Source organism: Cricetulus griseus, chromosome 2 (assembly GCF_003668045.3).
Source record: "Cricetulus griseus strain 17A/GY chromosome 2, alternate assembly CriGri-PICRH-1.0, whole genome shotgun sequence".
Classification (NCBI taxonomy): domain Eukaryota; kingdom Metazoa; phylum Chordata; class Mammalia; order Rodentia; family Cricetidae; genus Cricetulus; species Cricetulus griseus.
The window spans coordinates 439,261,127-439,288,154 of NC_048595.1; the positions used below are offsets into that span (position 1 = coordinate 439,261,127).

The 27,028-nt window shown below is 48.2% G+C and overlaps 1 protein-coding gene across 1 annotated transcript in view; it reads left to right on the plus strand.

Annotated features, from left to right (window-relative positions):
- The first annotated feature begins 1,353 nt into the window (after positions 1-1,353).
- Inpp5d (inositol polyphosphate-5-phosphatase D) overlaps positions 1,354-27,028 on the plus strand; it is a 105,419-nt gene continuing 79,744 nt past the window's right edge. Inside the window, exons 1-2 of the mRNA XM_027397475.2 lie at positions 1,354-1,487; positions 17,024-17,087. Of these exons, the coding sequence (XP_027253276.2) occupies positions 1,354-1,487; positions 17,024-17,087 (198 nt within the window). The remainder of the gene's footprint in view (positions 1,488-17,023; positions 17,088-27,028) is intronic.

Consider the following 27,028-nt stretch of genomic DNA (forward strand, 5'->3'; position numbering starts at 1 on the left):
GAGCTTGCAGAACTCAATTGGTACTAAATGGTGACCTTTGAGAGGTGAACGAATGTGGCCATGTCCAGCCACAAAAGGAGTAGGCCGATTGACCTTTTGGACTGCTATCATGCAGAAGTCAGCAACAAATGTCATCCAAGTGGCCAGCTGCCCCATGAGGACATATAGTCCCTCCATGAGCTTTCCCCCAAGTGCCTAGCAGAATTCCAGAGGGGTCAACGCACTAGATATAGGGACAGAGTGCTGCCCATGGAGAAGGGGTGACCACAGAGTAAGTGAAATCCAGGCACAAAGCTGCCAGGCACTTGGAGTCCTCAGGAGGATGACTGTCAGGATTGGCCCAGCACAGGTATGATATGTGTCTGGAACACTTGGAGTCTCCAGTGAGGAGAAACAAGGAAATCTATGCTCCTTCCATTTTGCTGTTATGGGCCAAGTCTTAGTTCAGTTTGAGAAGCTCTGCTCCCAGGGTATGTTTTAGATTCATTCCTGTTAACTGGGATAAAGTGCCCTGACAGGTTATACACCACCATTGTGGAGAAGTCACAGAGGAGTCACTGTGGAGAGCTTCGAATAGCTAGTCCATCACATCCACAGTCGAGAGCAGAGAGAAACAACTGTGTGCATGCCACTCGCTTGCTTGTGCTAGCTCTGTTTCCCTACCTTTGAATAGTTCAGCCCTCACTGCCTAGGGATTAGTGCTGCCCACAGTAGGCTGCATCTTCTGACATCAATAAACTTCATTAAGACAACCCCCTACCCTCAGGCCAACCACATGTAAACATTTCTTATTGAGACTCTCTCTCTTCCCAGCTAATACTACCTTGTGTCAATTTAATGACAAAAGCTAACCATCACAAGTATGTTGGGGATGGTGCAAACAGGGAAAGCATTAGGACTGCCCTTGTGGATATCTGCACAGGTTTCTGCCCATCCACAAATACTAGGCCAGCCATAAAACCTGAGGCTAAAAGAAAGAGCCCATGTCTTTCCCTGAGAAGAACTCAGGCTGATGATAGAAGCTTCTGGAGGTCGAGCCCCGTGCAGGAGATATTGAGAACCAGTGAGTGAGAGGGTGGGGCAGGCAGCCAGTGGCTGGGCTGGGTGGGAAGGTAGATGATGCCCCCCCCACCAGCTTGGTTTCTATAATGAGGAAGTTCTCTGCAGCTCAGTTTCCTCTCCCTTGCTGAGCGCCTGAAACAGGAAGTCAGTCAGTTAAGCTGGTAGTAGCAGCTAGAGGCAACTTCTGAGAGGCAACAGGCGGCAGGTCTCAGCCTAGGGCCCTTAAGTGCTCCACTGGTGTGTCCGTCCTGGGAGTGGCTGCTGACCCAGCCCAGGAGACCCATGCCTGCCATGGTCCCTGGGTGGAACCATGGCAACATCACCCGCTCCAAGGCAGAGGAGCTGCTTTCCAGGGCCGGCAAGGACGGCAGCTTCCTTGTGCGTGCCAGCGAGTCCATCCCCCGGGCCTACGCGCTCTGTGTGCTGTGAGTACATGTCTCCTCCCAGCTGTCAGATCCAGGGACCCCTGAGGGATGGATCAAAAGGGGAACCCCTGTGATGGCTTGAGTTAGTTTCATGTCACAGGATAGTGGGATGCGACTGGCATGTTGTCACCCTCTGGGGAGGGTAGAGGTGGGCAGCATCTGAGGCCCAATTTAGACCTTGGCTTTGGAGTTCGGGGAGTCTGTGTCATGACAGGCTGTGAGGTGCTGGGGCTCTCTAAGTCACTCTGGGCCTGGCCCACACTGCAGTCCTTCATGACCTGTGGTGCCAGGAACCTTCCTGGACTCTGGTGGCAGGAGAAGCAAGCAGTCCTCACTTTGAGCCGGGAGGAAACTCAGGCCTCTCTGGTAGAGAGCACATTGGAAAACGTCTTGGTCAGCACAAGCGTCAGTCAGGGACCCAGTGAAGGGCGATGGTGACAAGAGGGATCCCTTCCTCCACACAGATATGGTCTTGGAACTAGTTCTATTTGGGGAGTTGAGTCTGGGGTGCATTTAATCAGGAATGAAGCTCTCACCCAGAAGTTTTATTCCAGGTAGTGAGAACAGGGAAGCCACAGAGCTGCTCTTTGAGTGCATCTCTGGCCCCCCATGCACTCAGCTGCATCCACACCCAGCTGGGTCTCTGCCCCCATTGGTTCCCCCTACAGCCCAGAGTGAAGATGTTGCTGAATGTGCTGGTTATCCTAACAACAGAGGAAACAGCCACTTGCTGAAGGTTCCTTTTTAACACTCCATCTGCTAGTGTTTGAGGAAGGCCCTTGCCCCTATAGCCCTGTGGTCTGACTTTGCCCCAGCTTCAGGCTGGAGCAGGGCAGGAACATAGTCAGGAAGGGTGTGTCCACTTGAACAGCTCAGGTAGCATCAGACAGAATGTCCCTGAACTGACAGAGAGTGCTTTCAGAACAACCAGGGCCCTCATATCTTTATGCAGGAGGGAAGTGGGTGACTGACCACAGACGGTTCTGAGCTCTGACTCATGTTGGGACCTGCTGTGCTAGGCATTTATTGGCTGGTTTCATCTTCAAGATAACCAGGAGTGGGGTCCTATGAACACCTGGACCTGTAGATGACGAGTGTGAGTGAGGCTTGGACAGGTGAGGAACTGAGGACAGCCAAGGCTAAGGCCATTTGCTGCCAGAGACCATTAGCTTATGCTGCCCACCTCCTTCTGCCATCATCAAGGTGGCCATGCCAGTGGACTCCAGTGGAAGCAAGGGGAGCTAGGGTGTTCATGGAGTTAGGGGTGGGGGGCACTAGAAACCGGCACAGGCTCACAGCTGCCTGACCTTCTTGCGGTGCTGGAGTTAGCAGCCAGCTTCCTGCACGCCCACCAGCGCGTCTCAGGAGAAGGGTTGCAGGTGGCCAGGACCTCCCCGAAGCACATCCCTTGGGGATCTACCAGTGAGGGGCCCTAAAGAGGGAAGCAAGGTACTTTTGAGCATCTCATAAGCTCAGCCTCACTCTATTGGCCCAGTTACATTTCTTTTCTGCCCCAGTGGGATTTGGGCCAAGGGCAATTCTGTTGGGAGTTGGCTATGGGCTGAGAGACTGGTGTGCTTGTGTTACGGATGAGAGTCATGACCTGGGTTCTCTTACTCTAAGTGGGAGCATTTGGAAGGCTGAAGTCAGAGGAGGAACAGCCTGACCGAGCCAGAGGGGTCTTGCAGGACCTTTAGGCAGACAGCCCTTGGCCTTTTTTTTTTCTTCTTCTCTTTCCCTACCTCAGTTGCCTTAGACTCCTGCAAAGGCAAGGTGATTTGGAGATTTTAAACCAATTAGGTGAATAAATACTACAACGGCAGTGTATGGAATAAAGCATCCTTTCGTGTCTGCCCCCACAGAAAAATGCAGGAAAGGCATACTTTTGAATTTGAATTGTTAGAAGCCAGCTCTTAGTGCAAAGAGACTTAACTTACTGAAAAATAAACTTCACAACCTTACTTTGCCCTGTTCCCTGGGGATGACGGAACCTCTTCCACTTCACCCCCAGCCTGCCTCATCCCCCCAAACTCATCCCTCACCCCTCTCTCATCCCTCCCCCCTCATCCCCTGCCCCCACTTCATCCCCCCCCCCACATCTGCCCTGGCCAGAGTCCAGACTCCTGTCAGAGGAGATCAAGGCAGCAACATCAGGGCGATGGCAGGATAGAGAGAAGAGATGGGGCTACAAAGCAGAGGTGGGGTGCAGGGTGGAGGTGGGGTACGGGGCAGTAGAGTTTCCTTCGGTTTCAGAAGTAATAGATTTGGCATGGAAGCTGTCTTCCTGGATACCAGCCCGACTGTGTGTACTCTGGGTCATGCAGCTGTGGGTCAGGACCTTAATGACCCTGAAGCTGGAACTTCATCCACGTCCCTTCTTGTGACTGACAGGACAGCAGCAAGGCCCCATGCCTGTGGCTTAGGTGTGTTTGGCACTCTGGGAAGAGCACAGTCTTGTCAACAGGACCTTCCGGATAGGAGATTTTACTAGACACAATCAGGGAAAGGGAGGTAAATGCTGAAAGACAAGGTTGCAATTCAGTACCACCCACGTGACCTAGCAGCACAGTTCACCCCACACCCCAACCTTCTTGGTTTCCTTGAGAAAGATCAGTCCTGTCATCTACCACCAAGCAAGATGGGTTTTGTCACTTCTCAGTCACCCAAAGAGCCTTGGTTTTAGGGGATCCTGGAGTTACACCGGGGGCCCAGAGCACTGTCTTGGGGACATCTTGCTAGTGTGATTGGAGTCCTATTCTGACTTCCTTGAAAGGGAGTGTGAGCTCTTCTAAGTGGGGTCCATGTCATCTTCCCTCAGCCTCTACTCAGCCCCTCTGTGGTGAGTCCGCTATGCTCCAGGGAGCCTGTGGGCCCTGGTGTGATATTGGCCAGGTGGATGGAAGCCATTTAAGAGGCTCTGAGACTCACTTTTGAGGGTAGGTCGACGCAGGATCTGTGGGTCACCCAGGTAGCTTCTTTTTCACTTCATCAACATTGGAAGAATTTGAATGATGGCCCAGCACTTGGGTACAACTTGCTCTTCCTGAAAGGGCTGATTGGGCCCAGACAGAACTCAAATTCAACTAGGTCAAGTTAGCTGCCATCCATGTGAGTGGCATTCCCCCTGAACCACTCTGGCGTGATCTGGCTTCCTCTCTTGCTGGGAGATGTGTCTGCCTTTGGTTCATTCAGATGTGTGAGGGATTCCCTCAGCTTGTAGCCTTACATAGTACACCCAGGCCTGATAGTGGAGTTAGGGTTAAATACCAGATAGCCCTGGGCTTGGTAGCCCTGGCAGGGCAGAAAGAAAGGAGAAAAAGCATGGGACATTTACCATCAAACTGCCCTCAGAGAAGGCCTTCTAGTCATTTGAAGGAAAGCGTGTGACCAGCCACTGGTAGGAGAGCAGGCCCCAAGGCTGCCAGGCCTGATAAAGCAGGCTGGGTTTTCAGAACTAATGGAGAGCAGGGTGAGGACCGTGTCACACCTGTTTTTGGTGGAAAGAGAAGAACCTCAGAGAAGGGTTTCTGAGGGTGGAAATGCAGAGGGTCAGGGCATGGATTGCACTGTGAGAGGGTGTGCTGTCATCTCCCTTCCTCCAACCTCCTTTTAAAGTTTCTGTGAGGTTTCCACAACTTGCTAATGCCTTTTGTGCAAATGCAATGTGGTGTTGTTTTCCATATCTGGCATTGAAGGCAAATGAGGAAATGCCAGCATAGGCAGAAGTCAGAGCTGGAGGTCCATGGCCTCCTGAAGTCCGCTTGACAGGAGAAAACGCCTCTGTCTGAGGACGGTGCTCTTGAAGATTACTCCTGTGTCTAAGACCAGGGGGGCTGAACCCAGGAAGGACCATTTAATATGTCACTTAGGTGAAATGACAAAGAAAGACTGTTTTCCCCATGGAGCTATCTCCCCAAGTACACGATAGGCAATGGCTTGTGTGTATTTTACAACTCTGCCTACTGCATAGGTTACACTCACCTGTGCAAAGACATTAGCTCTTTTAACAACAACCCCATCTCTCTGGGACACAAGGCTCCTGCCTCCCTGCCTCTGAGATGGAATAAGAACTCTGTTATTGCTCCCCAATTCTTGCCAGGTCATGCAGTCCTGAGAGGCAAGACTTACTTAGAGTCCTTTCGTTGTATTAGCGAGACACCCAGAACCCCAGCTCCGAAGTGAGGCTGGCCAAGACAGTCCATGGCTTACAGTGCTTCCCTGAGGTTAGCCGGTACACTGTAAAGTCACCTGTCCACGTGCAGGTTTGTGGTTCGGTGGTCTTTAGTGCAGCCACATAGTCATGCAACCAACACCACCGTCTAATTTCAGAGCATTCTCATTGTCCCCAAAAGACCACCCCCACCCCCACAAGCAGCTGCTTGCTCCTGCCCTTTGCCTGGACCTCTGGAAGAGCCAATCCATTTTCTGTCTCTAAGGACTTACTTGACCTGTGAATTTTCAGTTCATGGAATTATGTAACGTGTGGCTTTTGGTGTCTGGATTTGTTCACTTGGCATCATGCTTTCACGCTCATCTAACTTGAAGCAGACATCCATCATTTGGGCAGCTCATTAGTAACCCGTTGTGTGACACTGCACAGTCACCTGTCAGATGACTTTTGCACTGTTTTTTACTTTTTGATTGCTGTGAGCGATGCTTCTGTGAAAAGTCATGAACTAGCCTTTGTGTGAATGTCTGTTTGCAGAAGTCTTGGGTATGGCCCTGAGAGGCAGGGCTGGGTCATGTGATGTGGTGATTTGATGTTTAGCATTTTGAGGAACTGCGGGACTCTTGTGCTCAGCTGTGGTACCCTCTCACCAGCCATGTGTGAGGGTGCAGTTTTCCCACTGGATTGTTATCTGGTGTGTGTGTGTGTAGGTGTGTGTGCACATTAGCACATTGTCTGCATAGGCCAGAGGACAACCTCAGGAGTTGATCCTCTCCTACCATGTGGTCCTAGGGACCCAACTCAGGCAGTCAGAATTAGTGACAAATGCCTTTACCCTCTGAGTCTCATCAGCCCCACCTTTTTCATTTTTTTTAAAGAGAGAGGTTTTTAATGCCCTAGAACTTGTCATGTAAGTTAGGCTGGCCCGTGAGAGAGTCACCAAACCCAGTTTGTTGTTGTTGGTTAGTTTTTAATGTACATTCTGGGCATAAAACTTAGATTATGCCTTCAAGGGAAGCACTTTACCTATCTCCCCAGCCCCTTGCTTGTTTGTGTGTTTGTGATTGTGGTCTCGTGTAGCCTAGGCCAGCCTCAAGCTCCCAATTATAGTCAGAATTGGTCTCGAACTCCTGATGCTCCTGCCTCCACTTCCTAAATGTGCTTACCACTACATCTGGCTGTCTTTTTTTATTCTACCCAGCTTAGTGGCTGTGAAGCAACATCTAACTATGTTCTTAAGTTCTATCCCTAATGTTAATAATGCTAAATGGGTCATTTGTATGCCTTATTTGGAGAACTGTCTATACAGTCTTTGCACATTCGAATAGCTATATCATTGAGACGGTAAGATAGAAAGACAGGAGTAAGATGAATATCCCAAGGCCTAGCCCAAGACTGGCCAGAGTACACCCACCATGTGCTTTGCATATGCAAAAATACAGCTGACCATTAGTTTTATGAGCTGAAAGCAACCAGTAATGTCCCAGAAACAGAGGATCAGAGGTCCCATCTGTGAAGAAAGTTCCATGACAGGAGAGCTGTGACAGTGTCACTTCCGGGACTTCCTGGAGGCCTCTGGGAGACACGGAGCTGTCATGTGGGGCCTCCACAGAGGAAGTTCTCAAAGCGATTGAGGCAGGAAGAGGACTTCAATGACGCAAGAATGTCTGGTGGCTGCTGCGCCACCAGGGTAGACCGCCTGGAAGCCTGAGAGAGGGAGGGGCCCGAGCACAGAAAAAAGAACACCCAGGGGAACCGAGAATGAAGATGAAGTCTAGAAAATAGGCAGGCCCTTATAACCTTCTGATTCCAGCTCCATCTTAGTAGGGAGGTGCCAAAGAGAGGAAGTCCTACAGCTGTGAAAAGCCTCACCGGACACAGAATATTCTACAAGAGGGAGCCCTGTATTGGAAGCTGTAGTGGGCCCTTGCCCATGGGGAGAGAGGGTGAAAGAGGTGTGGAGAAGGAGTGTATGAAATGTGTGGGGTCAGATTTGTTTGATTACAAACTCTACAAATTTGCCCATCTTGTAAAATTGCCTCAACTTAGCATGCATGTTCTTTTTGTCTCCATTACTTGGGAAGGCATCTTACTGGGCTGGGGAGATGGCTCAGTTGGTAATGTGCTTGTCTTGCAAGAACAAGGATGTGAGTTCAATCCCCACAATTCAACTTGCTCAAAAAAGCCAAGTGTATTATGCATGCTTATAATCCCAGTTCTAGGGAGGCAGAGACAAGAGGATCCCTGGGGTTCACTGACCAACCTGCCTAGCTGAATTAATGAGTCCCAGGCCAGTGAGAGAGTGAGAGACCCTGTCTCAAAAAAAAAAAAAAAAAAGATAGACAAACAGACAGGAAGACAGACAGGTAGATGGCATCTGAGGGAGGATACTCAAGTTTGTCCTCTAGCCTCTACTCCCACATTTATGTATGCACACATGTGTCCCTAAACACATGCATGGGGGTGGGTGGAGGCATACTGTTAACAAGTACCAGAAACCCTGTCAGTTTGGGCTTAGTTTGCAATTAGAATAATACTGTGGAGGGCTGGCCAAAGGAACCTTTACAGAAAGGGAGTGCTCACCAGGCCCTGCAGCTGGAGTGAGCGGTGTAGGAGTGGACAGAACTGGAGATAAACAGTATGCCTTCTTTGGGGAAACAGAAATGGGATTGGCTGTGTGTGGTGGAACACACATGTAACTCCACTCAGAAAGCTGAGACAGGAGATTGCTGAGAGTTTCAGATCAGCCTCCCAAGCCTACATAGTGAGACCCTGTCTCAGGTTAACCTCCACAGAGAGTTAAATATAAAGTAAAAAGTATAAAACAAAACAAAACCATCACCCAGTCACTGAGAGACTATCATAGTCTTGTTGATATATATGTAATCTTCAGTATATCACAGACACACACACACACACACACACACACACACACACACACACCACCTTTTATTTGTGGTCTGAGGTTTCCAGCAACCTCAACTTTTCCTGCCTAGTTAGAATTTCTTCCTAAACTTATCTTGCTGGAAGCACAGACGCCTCTTCCAGGATGTTTCATGCTCTTTGGAATGATTCTTTGATTGTCTGACATTTATATTATCAGCACTCTTGCTTTAAGTGTGACAGCAGCAAAGAAGGTCTTCCAGCAGAATTGTTACACATGTTACTGGTTACAAATCCCCAGGGGATGATCAGATCACACAGATCACAGAACAGAAGCCTTCCAGCCTGTGGATACAAAATGGCAAATTGCTTTCCAGAGATTTTGACTTAATTTATGCTTCTAGCAAGCAGCATAAGAGAGCACTCACCTCCTTCCAGTAGCCTATTCTACACATTGTTGTTTTTAAGAAAATTATAGAGTCTAAGGTGCAAGGTCATCCTTGCTCATTTTGGTTTACTTTTGATTGCTGATCTTGATGGCTTGTTGGCCATCCTCTTTTGTGAACGGTCCTCTCTATTCTCTTAGCCCATTTTCTCCAATTAAAACTATTTGTAGCTTGGGAAGAAAGATTGCTATGCATTCCAGGTCACCAGATACTATATAATGAGGCCTTGTCTCAATAAAAGGTGGAGTGGGGCTGAAGATGTAGCCTAGTGGTTAAGTGCTTGCCTAGTATGCACAAGGTCCTGGGTTCAAACCTCAGCATCAGGGATGCTGCAAACTTCATAATCTGCCCATGAGTTATTTATGTCAGGTTTGTTGCAAATACATTTTCATGATGGTTTGCCTTTAAGCTTTATATTCTCTGACATGGAAGGTTGAGAAATATTTGCAAAAATCTATTACTTTCTTTTTTTCCTTTGTTTTCTTTTGTGACAGAGATTCCTTTTGCATGCAGAAATCCACTCGTGAGGTTTACGACTGGGTCTATGTAGCTAATCAACTCTGGTTAAGGGAGAAACCTCCAGCAGTTTATCTAATTACCCCGGGCCCTAGCCTTCTGGTCTGAAAATCAAGCATAAGAGGATCTATGCAGGAGAACTGCTGTGTGTGTTCACTGAATAATGTGTATTGTGTGTTTAGCTTCCTGACCACATAAACAAATATAGCAGGGGCTGTGGCTGCTGCTTCCATATTTCTTATTGTTCACAATGAAGGCTTATATCCTGTTAGACTTAATTTAATGGATGGCAAATGATAAAGATTTGTGCTTATTTTTCTCAAGTAGTCATCTTTCTCCAACCTCTTATTAACTGATTTATCCCCTTTCTCTCCATGACTCCTTCGTCTGCCACTTACTAAGTCTTACAAAGGTCTTTCTTGGCTGTTTATCTGTCCAAGTATGTCCCCCTATGCCACTGTTGTTACAAAAACATTAGCATAGTTTGGCAAAATGTTTTGAGATTTTCTTTTATATTATCTTATATTCACGTGTTTTTTAAAAAATTATTTATTTAATTTTATTTTATGTGCATTGGTATGATGGTGTCAGATCCCTGGAACTATAGATACAGACAGTTACAAACTGCCATGTGGGTGCTAGGAATTGAACCCAGGTCCTCTGGAAGAGCAGCTAGTGCTCTTAACATCTGAGCCATCTCTCCAGTCCCTCAAGTGTTTTTCCTGGTAAACCAGATAATAATATCTTTTAGGTTGGGCAAAACTCCCTATTGTAACTTTCACTGGGACGGCAGAAAATCCTAATGTAATCTGAGCTTAACATTTTAGTGGCATTCAGGATTATTATGTTATCTCATTGATTGCATAATTTTTTTTCATAAGGACCCTGAGTATTTCTTGTTAGGGTCTCTGCTGGTGACTTTATATTTTTGTTACCATTGTAACCATTACATTCTCCCCATAGTTACTGGATCATAACTGACTTCCCGCACAGAATTTCATGCTTTCATCTTTTATCCTTTCACTTCCTTTGACCGCTCTTCATTAATCTTGCAGCTGTTTCTTTCATCTTTGCTTTTTAAAGAAATTTTATCATCTGCGGCATGTGCAGTACCATGCATGTGTACAGATGTATGTGCACACATGTTTGTGTTTGCCTGTGGTACTGGCTGGTTTTGTGTATCGACTTGACACAAGCTAGGAACATCAGAGAGAAAGGAGCCTCGGTTGAGGAAATGTCTCCATGAGATCCAGCTGTAAGCCGTTTTCTCACTCATTAGTGATCAGTGGGGGAGGGCCCAGCCCATGATAGATGATGCTGTTCCCTGGGCTGGTGGTCCTGGGTTCTATAAGAAAGCAGGCTGAGCAATCCATAGGGAACAAGCCAGTGAGCAGCACCCCTTCATGACCTCAGCATCAGCACCTGCCTCCGGGTTCCTGCCCTGCTTGAGTTCCTGGCCTGACTTCCTTTAGTGATGAACAGCAATGTGGAAGTGTGAGCCAAGTAAACCCTTTCCTCCCCAACTTGCTTTTTGGACGTGGTGCTTTGCCACAGCAATAGAAACCCTAACTAAGACACCTATGCATGAAGGGGAGACCACAAGAGGACATCTGAAAAATATCCTGATCTATCGCTCCCTGCCTGTTCCCTTGAGGCAGTGTCTGGCTGAACATAGAGCTTGCTGTTTTGGGGTAGGCTGGCTGACCAGACCCAGCAAGCCTCCTGTCTCCGCCACCCATCTCAGCACTGGAGTTATAGATGTGTGTAACCACACCCGGATTTTTTTTTTTTCAATTTTGAGACAGGGTTTCACTATGTAGCCCTAGCTGGTTTGGAACTCACAGGGATGTGCCTGCCTCCAGGTGCTGGGACTCAAGGCATGCACCATCACACAGGCTCTATCCCCTGCTCTTTTACGTGGGTTCTGGGGATCTGAACACGGGTCTGCCTACTTGCACAGCAAGCATTCTTACACACCGAGCCTTCTCCCCAGCCCCAGCTCCTCTGAATAGGCCTTCATATCCTCTACAAATCCAGATCATAGTCTTTCCTTCCGGATGCTTACACTGCTTACTCCAGTTTCATAGCTCATCACACTGGCCAGTATTTCTAAAGTCACACAGTGCAGCCTGATATAAAAAGGAAATCACTACCTGAAAGGGGATCTCTTACACCCTGCCAAATAAGTCTTTTCTTTCCTGGGTTGCCTTTTGGTGGAAGTGGAACTAGGACACGTGGGTCCTGGGGATGCCGATTTACCTCCCCAGGCCTCATCATGCTGTTTTGGAACAATGGGTTTATTTAAGACAGAGATAACTCCTTTATGTCCTTTGTGGGATAGGGAACTCTCTTTTGAGTGGTGGTATATTTCACAGGTCTAGTGATTCTTTTTCTGACAACTGTGTGTATGGGAATTGGGGAGGCAGCTTCTTATAGAGTGGAAAGTTCATTTCTGCTGAAATTACCTTATCAAACAAACAAAAGCAAGCAAGAAGGAAGGGGATAAAAAGTTCTCCAAAGCCAATAAGACCTGAGTGGTATAGGGCCAAGTGACAGACTCTTAACAGACAGACAGGGGCTCCCCTCCAGGGACCTTACTCCCAGGTCTTTGCTTCCCAAAGCTTTAGGTCAAGAGTGACCACCTCACCCTATGGCTGAGGACAGTGCTGTGCCTGCCCTCCATCAGATGCTCACCTGCTGGCCACCTGGGCCCTCCTCCTCTTGTCTCTCTTCTGGAGGGGCCCATGCATGCAACAGATGACCTCTATCAATGCACCGATCTTAGCCCTGTGACGCCTGTGTTCTTTAGGTTTGGGCAGTAAATTTCAGACACTCTTGCTTCCTGAGGCCATGTCCATTCTCTCTTATTCTGTGCTAGCCAAAATAACTTAACTCCTCTTCTCATTGGGGCATGGAGAAGGGGTTACTATGTAGCCCAGGTTGGCTTTGAATTCTCCATTCTCCTGCTTTAACCTCCCAAGCATGGGATTATAGGTGTGCAGGACCACACCCAACTCCAGATGGCTTTCTGAATGCACACTTTCCATTTTGCCTGTCTTCTATCCCATCGTGCCCAGAAGTGTGCAATATTTAGCCTTGAAACTAGAAAACACACTCCCAGGGTGTTTTCTAGAAATTAGAAGTGACACATAGCAAGAGTCACAGTGGGATTTACAAGCAATTACAGGAGCAGATTGTGGAGTGAGACAAGCCCTAGTGTCTGGTTTTCAAGTTAGATTTCTCTGCCTCTCTGTGGAACTCGCTGGGTGAAAGATGTTTCTGGGCGTTATTGGTGTCATTTGGCCAGAAATCATCAAACTTGACCAGTTTTCCTGCTCAAATATGACTGTCCTCTCTTCTCGTGGTGAAACACAATTTCTAATGCTATTTATTTCTGGATTGTCCCCCCAAACCCTACCCCAGCAAAGGCAACTTCCCACTTCCGCTCCTCCTCCAGGATCAGCTCAGGACAGACATCTGTCACTTTTGGACCCAATGGAGCAAGTCATGTGGCAATTTTGCCCTTAGACCCCCTTCCCTTGAGAATGGAAGATGTCCTATGATGACAGAAGGAAGGTCTGATATGGGTCCCCAGTGAAGATATTAGTCCAAAATTAAATTTCAAAGAGTTCTGGGGCCTCCACAGGGTGCTTAGCCCCCACCCCCATTCACCAGCAGCTGCCCTCTTCCCTGCTCTTATGTGGAATATATGTGCATACATACGTGTGCACAGACCAACTCATGTGCGTATGCATGACACATACGTCCACATGTGCATTCACACACACATGCACGTATGTGTGCATAGCACACTTGTTTTTTGTTTTATTTTATTTTTGTTTGTTTGTTTTGGTTTCTCAAGACAGGTTTTCTCTGTGGCTTTGGAGGCTGTCCTGGCACTCACTTTGTAGACCAGGCTGGCCTCGAGCTCACAGAGATCCGACTGCCTCTGCCTCCAGAGTGCTGGGATTAAAGGCGTGTGCCACCAATGCCCGGCTTGCATAGCACACTTGTAACACACATACAAAATATTACAGTCACAATGCTGAGAGCAAGTTGCATGTGGATTCACAGTAGAGCACTTGCCTAGCATGTGAGCAGCCCTGGATTTGATCCTTGATTCCTTGGGAGACAGGGGAGGGTTGAATTTATAAGTAGATGTCCTCAGACAGAGAGAGCTGCTCTTACCCTCCCGAGCCTTTTTGATTATCTGTAGGAAGAAATGTCAGGGCTCCTAGGAGATAAACCCTGAGCTGGGCAGAACAGACTCTACAGCCCCCTGGCTCTGCACATGTTTGAGGCAAGGAGCCATGTGAATGGGTAAGGGTATATGTGAGGATTCTCCGAGTTCCAGAGATATTTCTGAAGATTCGAGATGACATCGGGCCAGAGGGTAGTAGTATCAGCTTAGGCTGTGGAGATAGATAGGTTCTTGGGGGGCAGGGGACTGAGAGTTGACTAAAGCCAGAAGAGCTTTCCAGAGAAGATTTCCCATGGGGACTGAAACAACAAAGTTATGAAATCTCCCAAAAGCATTGCCCCAAATTTTCTTTAGGTATGTATGAATGTAAAGCCATAAAAGAAAGATTATAAAGCTCTCTACATAAAAGCATAAAATTCCACAGCTACAAAACATAACCAGTGACACTGTTGAAATGAATAGTAACACAGATCAGAGTTCTGTAAACAGGCACAAGGTGACACAAAGAAAAAGCAAGACAAAGACGTAAAAAAGGAATTCAAAGAAAAAGAAACAGAAACAGCCAAGAACAAGAACACGCTGAACCTTTCTCACAGGGAGAGGCAAATTAAGGCAAGCTGTCATTGTTCTTCCCCTCTCAGATTTGCAAAGATTAAGAAATCTGATAAACCAGTCAGCAGGGTGTGGGGAAATAGACACTCTCATATCCGTTAGGAGGAAGAAAAAATAATGAAAGTCTCACTGGATGGCACATGGTAGTCTCTATTAAAATACAGAATGCCAGCAAGACGTGGTGGCTCACACCTGCAATCCCAGGACTTGAGAGGCCGAGGCAGGAGGATTATCATGAGTCTAAAGTAGGCTTAGGCTACTATTCGTGTGTGTGAACAAATACATGTGTGTAAAATGCCTATGTCTTTGTGTCACGCTGACCGTTTAGTTTTGTTTATCCACAATAACTAACAAACGCTGACACGAGTAATGTCCAGTGTGAGCTAGACACTGTTCCAAAGGGTTTTACTCCATGAATGCATCTAGTCTTCCTGGCAGCAAGTAGATGTGCCATTGCTATCATCTTCATTTTATGGTGAAACTAAAACAAAAGGTTCGTCCATGCATGCACAGATGTAGGAAGGGAGCTGTTTGTTCACTGCAGCATCATTTTAAAAAGGCAAAACATTCAAAATCACCACCACCACCACCAGTCCCTGGTCAAGGGCATGACTGTGTCTATGTGGTAGAATGCTGAGAATGTCGGCAAACCATGTCTGTCAGCTGATGGGCCTTGGTTACTTCCCTGTTGCTATGAAGAGACACATTCCAAGATAGCTTATAAAAGAAGGAATTTCCTAGGGTTCCAATGGGTTAGGAGTCCATGATTATCCTGTCAGGGAGCATTGCAACAGGCAGGTAGCTGGGAACTTACATCCTGATCCTTTTGAAACTGCAGTGTCTACCCCCATTGACACACCTCCTCCAACAGGGCCACACCTCCTTATCCTTCCCAAACAGTTCTACCAACTGGGGACCAAGTATTCAAACATAGGAGCCTATGGAGGACATTCTCATTCAAACCACCACAATGTGGAAGAGCTAGATGATATTTTAGGAAGAAAGCAAACTTTAGAACAACATAAACAGTATGATTTTATATGCATTTAAATCTTGTGTGTATATTTTTAAAATATTTTACAAATAAGTCTAAGAAACTCATGGGATGGAGGAGACATGTTTTTCATTTTATATCTTTCTGTGTGTAGCTTTATTTTTTCAATATATAATCTTTTTTGGATTTGTTTGTTTGTTTTTGTTTTTGGAGACACAGTCTCATGTTATCCAGACTGGCCTCCAACTCCCTATTGTAGCTGAGAATGACTTTGAACTTCTGATCCACTTGCTTCCACCTCCTGAGTACTGGCATTAGAGGTGTGTGTCACCATGCCTGGTTTATGATTGGAATTGAGCTCAGAGCTTCATGAATGCTAGGCTAGGCAAGCACTACCAACTGAGCTAAACAACCAACCCTCAATGTAAAACTTTTAAATTGGGTTAACTAGTAACACATATGAAATTATGGTACTGCATGGGGCACATGGAAGGGGTTAGGGGGCTTTTTGTAAAACATATTTTTATATTATGGGTGTTTTGCCTGCATATATGTATGTGTGGCCTGTGCATGCAGTGTCTGTGAAGGCCAGAAAAACAGGCTGGATCCCTTGGAACTGGAATTACAGCTGGCTGTTGGCCTCCATGTAGGTACTGGGAACTGAACCCTGGTCCTCTGGAAGAGCATCAAGTGCTCCTAAGTACTGAGACTTCTCTCCAGCCTCCCTCACTCTCATGTATAGATCAAAAGCATTGTGTTGTTGACAGAGCTTAGCCCCTCGCCTTTCACTGTTTTCACTGCTCATGCAAACCCCAGATAGAGGAAGGTGGGGGAGAGGCCATTCTAGCAGACTTAAGGAGAGCCAGTGGTGGTAGCTGGCTCATGGCCTTCCAGGATTAGCTGTGGGGTCAATGAACCCCCAAGGCCACCAACAGACTCCCATGGCCACCATGCTACCAGATACCAGCAAGCCAGTGACTTCTCACCAGTGGCCCCTTTCCATAGGGTCCTTGGCTTTAGCAAGTCCTTCCTCTTAGAGATTTCAGGAAGGTAAAAAGTACCTGGGATCCTTGAGCCAAAGAACATCGAGCTTCTAGAAAGAGAAGGAGATCTTAGGTACTTGGCACTTCCTCTACAGAAATAACCAGAACTCTCCAACCCTCTGCAAATCTGAGTGTCTGAGGCAGTTGGCTTACTTCAGGAAGAAGGAAGCCATAAAGTAAGGAGTCCAGGGGGAAAGGAGTCCTGTAGGGTGAATGAGGTCTCCGCAGAAGGTAGGCACTGGGAAGCCTCACCTTGGCCAGTGTGTCCCTCTGCAGTTGTATGGGAGACCCAGTTGTCACACCATCTTCCTGAGCCCCTGGGAGTTTTAGTTCTTCCAACATGCCTCTTGCTCCATTATCTTGAACAACACAGAAGCTAAGAGGTTAAGGAAGCCTCTCTAGATGAAGCATTTGGATCAGACCCCCATGGCTATCTAGCAGTGACGGAAATGCACATCTGTGGCCACTCTGCGTGCTGAGGGGGTGGGAAACAGTGCTGTATGCAGGACTGTGAGACACCAGGTTTGGCTCCGCCTCGGAACACCATCAACCCTGACATTTGGAGGCTTTGTGTGCAGACTCCCCAAGCTGTGTCAGAGAGCCTTGTCCTCCTTGGTCTGAGCAAACTTTGTTTTTCTGCATGGTTTCTAATGTCATCTTTGATCTATTTCAGGTTCCGGAATTGCGTTTACACTTACAGGATTCTGCCCAATGAGGATGATAAATTCACTGTCCAGGTAAGTCCTGAACCAACTGGTGCCTTTCTCCAGGAGAAAGTGAAAAAGAGAAGGGAAAGCAGGTGGCCTGACGAGCTTCCATGTGGCAGAGCTTAGCTTTGTCCCCAGTGCACATGTTTTGGGCTGAGTAAATAACAGTGACTCTTCATAGGTGACAATCTAAGATGATAGTCACACTGTTGGTGGCCATGGCTGAGAAAATGACATGATGGTGAAGGGAGCCAAGCCAGTGGCTGTGTCACAATGCATTATTTTCTCTGACTACTGCAAATGTTAGTGGCCCAGGAAGCAGCAAAGGGCAGTGAACTTGCAAGGGGACAAGATTAGGTGAGACGGGGACAAGATTAGGTGAGACGGAGCCTTTAAATTCCCATAGCCCACTTCTGACAGTGCTGAGAGTCGTGGCATCCAAATTCACTGTATAAAGACAAGATATACAAATCCATAAAGAAACCCTATTTATTTATTTACAGGGTATGCATGGTGTGTGTGTGTAGAGATCAGAGGACAATTTTCACAAGTTAGATCTCTCTGCCATGTGGGTCCTGGGGAACTGAACTCAAATCCTGAGGCTTGGCACCAAGTGCCTTTACCCACTGAGCCATCTCACCAGTCACAGATGAACTTTAAAGGGAAAAAAAAAATCAGCAGTGCCAATAGAAGCCTGAGAAGACCACCTTGGTACAGTTGGTGTGACAAACATAAGGGCTTTGTTGACCACGGTGTGTGGCTTCTGTGGAAGGCAGAGAAGCTATTGGGGGGGGGGGCTGGCTTCATTAAGAGAACATGGGGGCGTGCAGAAAGAAGAAGGTGACAGTCTCAGTGTCCTCAGTAGAGGAGGGGCTGTGTGTCACTAAGTTCACGGGGACCATAGTAAGAGCCACAGCAGCATGTGGCACACATCTGAGCAGCACAGGAGGAGGAGACAAGCATTTAGGGACCATGGCACCAGAAAGGCAAGGAACAAAAGTTTTCAGGTTTTAGTTGAAGAGAAAGTAGAAACGGGAAGGGACATTGATGAATTCCAAAACTTGGAGGACATGACTAATTACTTAGGCCGACTCACAACTGCCTTGACAAAAGGCAGTGCCTGGAGAAGCCCCTGGAAATGAGGAAGAGAGAGAGAGAGGCTATGAGCAAAGGGAAGCCTTGAGGAGTTACTAATGATGCCATTCAAAAGAAATCGCTTCAGTCACTCCCACCAGCCTCTTGGTTCAGAGAGAGGCTGGATGGGGACTGGCTCCAACCAGATGTGGCAGAGCTGCCTTCTAAGGGACAGCTGCTCACACGGACCTTCATGGGAGAGGCCAGTGTGAGTCACTGTGAGCTCGAGTGACTGCTCTACTGCTTGGCATGGCCCTCAGGCTGTTCATGCTTCTCCCCCGCTCTTGTGCGTGCCCAAGCACCAGGATAATGGAGGGTGGGCTATAAGGTCTCAGGCTAGTCTAGGGGTTAGAGAGTAATTGTGCCAGCCCAGTCTTTAGTGGAAATCACCGGGACAGATTTGGGGACACTTAAGCAAACACTTTTTTGAGGTTTCGGCAAATGTTCATCATCTGAATACTTGCTTAGATGTGGACGCCACAGCTTCTGAGGACATGGCAGGCTCAGAGAAGGTGGCTTAGGCAAGTGGTAGGCCTCTGTGGTCTCTACTTTTTTATCCAAGTCTAGGACTGTGTGAACTTTGCCTGGTGGCATGGGGTCCATCACAGGTGGCTTCCTACTAGGAGTCAACTCTCTTAAGTTAAAAGTCAGTCGGTGTCTTTGATCTTTCTCCCACTTTGTGGTTTCTTCTATTCCTTCAAAGTGATGAAAACTTTAAGTATGACTGGAAAAGACGTGACTTTGTGGCTTCTTGCCCACAGCTTGTAAACCTGTAACTTTGTCTGTCGGCAGTCTGTGCCCACGTTGTCTTCACACTCTTGCTGTGGTGGCTTCCTGTGACCCCATAAATGACCACAGGCCTTCAGTGGCTCTTAACTGAGAGCTTCAGTGGGTTTAGGGGGTCACTCTGGCTGACTTGTGCAAGGGGCCACTGTCCCTGTGGCCAGAAGGACGCTAAGGAAGTCCAGGGTTTGGGCCCAGAAGCACTGGGGCCCTGACTGGGTTCTACCTCAGTGAGTCAGCTCTTCTCTGTGGGCTTGCTCCTCCCCTGCTGACAGCAGTGCCCTTCTCATGTCCCAGTCCCCAGAGGGAATCTGATTGGCTCAGCCACCAACAGCTTTCTCTGCCTGGACCACTCACAGGCTACTGAGCTCTGTGTTGCTTGGCCGTTAGGAAGCAGGTGCCTGCCCACCACTGACAGACAGAGCATAGATAGCCTCTTATGGCCACCTAAGCAAGGGCAGTAGACAGGCAGTTTTCAAGGAAGAGATGTGGCCTTGCTGAACATAATTGTTTCCAATCTTGCACTTGACCTAAGACCTTCTTGGTCACCAAATACCAGATAACTAAGGGACAGAAGCCACGAACCTAGATGGTTTAGGACATTCCCCACATGTGAGGATATCCTTTCCTATTAGAAAACAAAGTTGTTAGTGGCTGGGTATGTTGCACAATTGGTAGAGAGCCTGCCTATCATTTGCAGCTCACAGTTCGATTCCTTCATACTGCATAATGCCTGGCATAGTAACACATACATGTAATCTTAGCACTTAGGGGTAGAGGTGAGGCGACAAAAAGTTCAAAGTCACCCTCAGCTACGCAGTGAGTTTGAGATCAGCCCAGACTACATGAGACACTGTACGCGAGCATCATGCTAAAATAGCCAAATCAAAGCTCACACCCAGTGAAGTCAAATCAGAGCTGTCCTTCAGGAAGCCTCTGTACTGGTCACAGCTTATTTTAACTCCAGTTCCTCTTTTTCATGTTGAAACAAAAACCTGCATTCTTTCCTGAGTTTAGCCACAGTTTCTGTATAACTCATTCCTTGTACCTGAATCAGTTTGGTGTCAGCAGAAGCAGGAGCTAGGCTGAGACATTGCACAGTGGAACACTGCACTGTTTCATGGATGGGAGGTTGGGCGGCAGTTTCTCTGAGACGGCCCCTGCCTCACCTGCTTGCATGGTATTTGATCATGAGTAGCAGTTGGCCGTATGTCCCATGCATTCAGGACTTTGCAGCCACCTGGCTTTGTTCAGAGTCCGCTGGGAAACCAAACAGGAAGGTAGAATGTCACATTTTCCCTGCTGTGGCCACAGTTCTGTGAAAGTACAGGGGGAGATGTCTGCATGGAGGCCATTCCTTCCTTCACTGCCCTCGTTCTTAGGGAGAGAGCCATGTCCAATTCTTGGTAAGAAGGGAGGCAGCCATAGTTACTTCCTCAGTCTGTGAGGTGAGAAAAGAACAGAAACATGGAAGAAAAAGAGATGGTGCGAGATGGAGAGGAGAGTAGTACAGAGAGAAAAAGCCGGGGAAGACATGAGGAGGAACAGTAAGAGAGAAAGGGAAGACAATGAGGGAAAAAGGAAGGTTTGGATGAGATGGGAACAGTTTCTACAAAGGAAAAGTGGTGGGAGGGGACAAGAAACAGCAGAGCTGACAGTGACAGAGGGTGGTTATGGGAGTATCTATTAGGACTGTGGGGTGGAGTCTATGGCGGCTGTCTACCCAGGCTCTGCTCCCTGCGCTCTTAAGCAAGGATCTGCGGTGATCCCCAGAGACTGTGAAGCAGTTTTAAGACAGGTCCTTAGACCCAGAGAATCTTCTGGAGTAAGGTTCATGTTGACATCCTCTGGGTACTGTGTGAGACTAGAGACAGGCAGGATGCTCAGCCCAGCAGGCCCCAGGTTCCCACACCCAGAGACGGGGTTCTTGCGGATCCTGGGTCCTTCCTGAGACGACAAAGGAAGTGACTCTCCCCTCAGGAAAGTGGCACTCATCATGGGCCAGTGACTTCAGAATGAGCTGTTCTCCCAGTGCTTTTGGAGTAGCTCTGCTCCCTGGGAAGCAAGGGAGGGTCTGAGGCAGGACGTGGAGACTTAACAGACAACTGCATTGTAGCTGAGGGACGCCGCGGGGCTCTTAGACGTGGTACCGCTAATCAGGTCCACCCCTGAAGTGAATAGGGGCCTCTAGGCGTCACTTGCTGCCTGATACTTCCCCTGAATAAAAAGAAAACTAGCCCCGCTCATAATTCCATCACACAGATATCTCTGAGAACTTCCTGTCTCTGCTGAGCTGGCAGTGTATCAGGGATAAGGACTGTGAAGACTGGGGCACTGTGGCTCTTCACACATCTCCCGAAGAAGAGGGACTCTGAGATGATCTTTCCCACAGACACCGAGGATACTCTTTCAGACTGAAGAGCCTGCCGTGACCTGTGTAGGTCAGGCATGTGACTCAAGCTCCTGGTCCCTGGTGGTGTCTGTCACATTGCTCCGCCCAGTACGGCATCTGGAGAAGGAACAAAACCATGCTCTAAGAGCTGGCCTGTCACAAGTGTCTGGGAGGGCGAACGGTTGAGTCGTTGTTATGAAGTTCAGGAAGCGGGTGGCAGCTGTTATTGTTCTGAGTGGTCACCGAGTGAAGTAAAGATTCCGTCGGAGCCTTTGGGCAAAGGATGTGGCTCAAACACACGCTTCCTGAAGTTGCACAAGGAGGGGCACAGAGCAGGTTCAGGGGCTAGCATGGCCATGTGAGGACACGGGGACCCTTGTGTCATGGCAACCATATTCTGGGGACCTACTTTTTTTTTTTTTGTCTGCTGCAAACATGAACAGATCTATTTTTCTAGGCCTCTGACTCCCTCAAAACATCTTGCAGCTGGGTTCACATGAAAGGGAAATTCTTGGGACCCAAGGTTTCCTTCCACATTCCCCAGAGGCGTGGTTCTGTAGCCTTTGAGAAGGCAGTGCAACTGAGTCCCAGGCACCAACCCAAGGCCAGGTACATGCTGTTCTAGTAGAGGAATGGGTCTTTCTGTCTTCTCTCTCCATGTCGTTTTCCTCCTGTGGCTAATGTCCGGATCACTTTGAGCCTGATTGCTTTGCAACCTCAGGTCTTTCTTTGACTCAAAGGTTTTTCTTGTTTCACTTTTTCCCCCCAGCTCATCTGTTTTATTTTCTCAGATTCCCCTGAGGAAGTCAAGTCTCTCCCTCATGGAGCATCCTTACTCTCAGGAACAAACACCTCCCCCTCCTCCTGTATGCCTGTGGGAGATCTAATTCATTCCCAGGTGTTTGGGGGAGTGTTCATTCTGTTTGCCATCTCCACCTCTAAATGACCATCCTTTTCTCCCCCCCCCCATCTCTACACGCCTCCCCCTCCAGCCATCTTGTTGCTACTTCTCCATTGCCCAGAGCCTTATGGTCTGCTTTGTTTTTGCTGGAAACATCACCCTTTCTGGCCCACATAGCACAGAGCTGACACTAACCATGTCTTGAAGTTGATGGGCTTAGACCAGGGAACAGTATGCAGTCACAGTCAATGAGACGTGACAGGAAGGCTCCTGTGGGGCGTCTAGTCAAAGTGTTTCTTAGAAACTGACACAAGACAAAATGGCTCCCTTCCCACCAACTAGGATATGATAGATAACTGGAGTAGCTGCTGCTGTTTTGCAACCATGAGAAAAGGTAACCAGAGAGTGAGGTCACCGTGTAGACGGCAGAGCAGAAATGTAAAATGAACCCCAGCCTGAATGGTGCCATTTAAGTCACTGCACTAAACTAACAAGCCTAGGGGGTGGCTGGCCCTGGGGCTTCCTGTTTAGTGAGATGGTTCCTTTGTTTTTTAAGTACTTACAAGGTTCTCTGTTACCTGCAGCTGAAAGTGCCCCAACAAACAAGGTTTGGCCCACTCTAGGGGAATCTCAAAACAGAAAGTGTACATTTTAAATTGAGCACCAAGTTCTCTGCACCACAAGCCCTTAAGCAATGGTTGGCAGCCTCTTACATCTCTCCTTAGTCCCGGCCAGCACTATGCTGGCATGATTGGCTCTACCCCCACCAGGCATTCCTAATGACTTGTCTATGGGCTCAATATCCTGTTTCTCTAACTCAAATCAGAAAAGACCCAAAAATCAATCACCATGTAAGCAACCTCTGTGCCGGAGGAAGACATCTCAATTTCTGGCTCTCTGTGGGTTGATTTAGTTTCCCGTTACAGCTTTGCCCTCTGAGATCCAGGGTCACTCAGAGCTGTATTGAACAGATACTGTTAGACCCCCGGAAAACTCAGGTATCTGGGGTCCCAGGCCACGACTGCGGTCACCCCAATCACCAGGTGGATTCGAAAGCTTGCTGCAAACTGCATGAGGCTTTATTGTAATTTAACGATCTAACCCCATGTCAGCTCGGGTCTTTCACCTACCCACCATGGCGGATGGCTCGAAAAAGACTCTGAGAAGCCACAGGACCGAGATCTTATAGGGCAGTGTAAGGGGAGTGTCTAGGGGTACGCACAGGCTCACTATTGGTGTGCCTCCAGCCTTGGAGGGATTGCCCTGTGTTGATTGGCCAACTGGTTGTTATGGCCCATAGGCCCTCCCAGGGTGATTACCATGCTTTGCGTCATTGCTGTGTGCTTGTCCATAAAGTACAGCCAGGGTTGTAAAGCATAGCGCCACCAGCTAACTTCTGATTGGTTCCTTGTTACGAGGCAGGCATCTGACTTTCTAGTGTCCAGAACAAGGTCATACAAGAACGTGTTCGGCCGCTATGACTGCCGAAAGGGGAGCTGGTCCCTTCAAAAGAGTCTTTTCTCCCAGGAAACGCCACCTCCTCCAGCAAAGCCTTGCTAGATCACCTTGGGCTGGGGAGGTGGCTCTCACTCGGTCAAGTGCTGGCCACACAATGAGGTCCTAAATCCAGGGACACAGCTACATGTGCCTGTAATCCCAGCTGAGGAGTAGGAGGGGCAGAAATAGGTGAATCTGGGAGCTCATTGGCCAGCTAGTCTGGTAATCTTGGTAAGATCTCGGTTCAGTGAGACCCTGTCTCAAAAAATAAGATGGAGGGCTGGAGAGATGATTCAACAGTTAAGAGCACTGGCTGCTTGCTCTTCTAGAGGACCAGAGTTTGATTTCCAGTACTCACAGCCATCTGTAACTGTAAGTCCAGGAAATCCAACACCCTCTTCTGGCCTTTGTAAGCACCAGGTTCATAAGTAGTACATAGACACACATGAAGGCAAACACCCATACACACAAAATTAAAATTTTTTAATTTTTTTAAAGATGGAGAATAACTGAGGAAGACACCTAACATTTGCCTCTGGCCTCCACATGCACATGTGTACATGTGTGTACACACCTGCACACACTCAAACATACTCCCCCACATGTGTTCATGCGCGCGCGCGCGCGCGCGCACACACACACACACCAGGTAAAAATACAGACTCTGCACCCTCTACCTTCCAAGTGGCTAGTCAACTTGATGCCATTGTCCTTCCTTATTTTTTGAGTTCCTAAAGCTCTTCCCAGCCCGCAGTGAGCAGCCAGCAGCTACTGATGGATTAAGCACACGCTGGTACCTTGAGAAGCAGAAGCAACTGCAGGTCCCACTGAACAGCAAGACTTGTTTGCCCTGATGCAGCCGTTCTTAACTCAAGTCTCCACAATGCTGTCTGGAATCATCACTTTGTGGCACAGGCTTTTCTCCTTGCAGTCAAGTTCTTTTGAACCCTGGGAAGGCTCCCCCCCACACTCCCCCCCACCTCGGTGACTCACTCTTGGCTTAACTACCTCCCAGGAGACCTGCATTTCAGGATTGAGATGGACTATGATGGACTTGCTCCACTGTCTAGTCACTCTCTTTACTGACCCTGATGCCATCAGCTCCTTCACCTTCCCTTCCTATGGGTTCTCATCCCTGGGTCTTGATGGCCTCATTGCTCCAGGCTACTGTGTGATGCTGTTGTGCCCAAATTCTGAATCCCCAAATCGCCAAGAGGCCCATTTCGATGCAAAAGCAATGAGTCTTTTATCGAAGTTGTTTAACGAGCTAACCCCATGTTAGCTCAGGCCTTTCAACCATCCACTATGGCAGATGGGGGTTGGAGGAGAAGACGCTGAGAAGCCACAGCATAGAGATCTTGTAGGGCAGCGTAAGGGGAGTGTCTAGGGGTACACACAGGCTCAGGATTGGTGTGCCTCCAGGCGTGGAAGGCTTGCCCTGTGTTGATTGGTCAACTGGTTGTTATGGCCCATAGGCCCTCCCAGGGTGGCTGCTATGCTCTGCACGTCATTGCTGTGCACTTGTCCATAAAGCACACCCAGAGCCATAAAGCATAGCACCACCAGCTAACTTCTGATTGGTTCCTTGACATGAGGCAGGCATCTGACCTCCTAGTGACCAAGGCAAGGTCAGGCAAGCACATGTTAGGCTGCCATGGCTGCTGAAATGGGGAGCTGGTCCCTTCAATGCCCAGGTGGTCACTGCCACAGCCACGTTTTCAGAGAAGGCTCTTAGCCAGGTCTTAGGAGATGCTGTCCATGCGTCTGAGCCTGTCCCCTTCTCAGGAGCAATGGGATACTGTAACAATGCTCTCCCATGAAAGAGATAGTCACATAAAGCACAATGAGTGTTTTTACATGGTGGAGAAGATAAACCCAAAGTCCAGAGGCTGGTTAGCTGCCACACCAGTACAGGTGACCCAGGCAACAACCTACACCTGCTCAGATCAGGGCTGGGAACACCAGGGAAGGAAAAGAGAGAGACGGTGATGAGACATGGAAGACATTAAAATCTCTGGAGTCCTGAGAAAGGCAGCTGGAATGTCCAAGGGGGAACTTGAACCAAGACTGAGTGGCCAGGGGTCCTGACTGGTTCCCAGTTTTGACCATGGACAGAGTAGCTGTCCTAGCTGCTGCATCCAGGAAAGGCTGCTGGCACCTGCTCACTGGGGCAGAAACTCTCTGCTTGGAAGAACCAGGAAGACGGAGGCAGCGGGTGGGGTCAAGGCTGGTACCTGGAGCACCACAGGGCAGGTCTAAGAGAGATTTGAGGACATAAAGGGGTCAGAGAGAGTCCATTCACCTCACCTAGGGTCTGTCATATCATCCCTTGTTGCCATGGAGTCCCTTTAGTGAGCCTGGGTGTGTGTGGGGGGGGTGGGGGGAGCAGGCACTTAGGATACACTATTTCATTTAATCCTGGGAAGAGGAATATTATTCTAATTTTAAATTTAGGAAAACAAGGCCCGTGAGATGGCTCCCCAGGTCCGACTGTGGCTGATCACCCCAACGTCTCTCCTGAGAGCCTTTCTCCTCAGGCCTCCCTGTCTGAAACCATGCTTGCCCTAACAGTCCCTCTCCATTGTTCTCCTGTTCTGTTTTCTTAACACTGCTTACCTCTCTCTGCAGCTACATTTGTTTGCCAATAGTAATATAACTCAGTAGTGTACAATTACACAAACTTGGTATTGTTGGAGGCCATCGGTCCAAAAATGTCCTTCACTGGCTGTGCTGAGATCAAGGTATGAGAAAAGTTGTGCCACTTCTGAAGGCTTCAGGAGAAAAGAAAATCCCCTTTCTTGTCTTTTTCTCTACCTAGGGGGTCCCCTGAAATCCCTGACTGGTGGCTTCTTCCTTTATCCTTCACGCCAGTAATGGCAGTCATCACTGTCTCCTGATGCCAGTGGCATGGCCCTGGGATTATTCTGATTAATTAGTATCCTTTCCTATCTCAGATCAGAACGTGGGCAACCTTAACTCACTCTTGCTGTATGGCAGCTTATTCACAGGTTTTGAGGTGGAGACACAGACATCTACGGAACCAGGTGGGGAAGCCATTGTTTTGCTTTACACTGCAGCTATGGTCATGATCTATTTACTCAACTGTCTTATCTATCTCCATCTTGAGAACAGAAGATGTATCCCACTGAGCTGAGACCTTGTCTGTCTTGTGTCAAAGTGCTAGAAAACCACCTGTACCCACTAGGTACTCAATAAATATTAACTAAGTGTGGGAACTCATTAGGTAATCAATAAACATTGGCT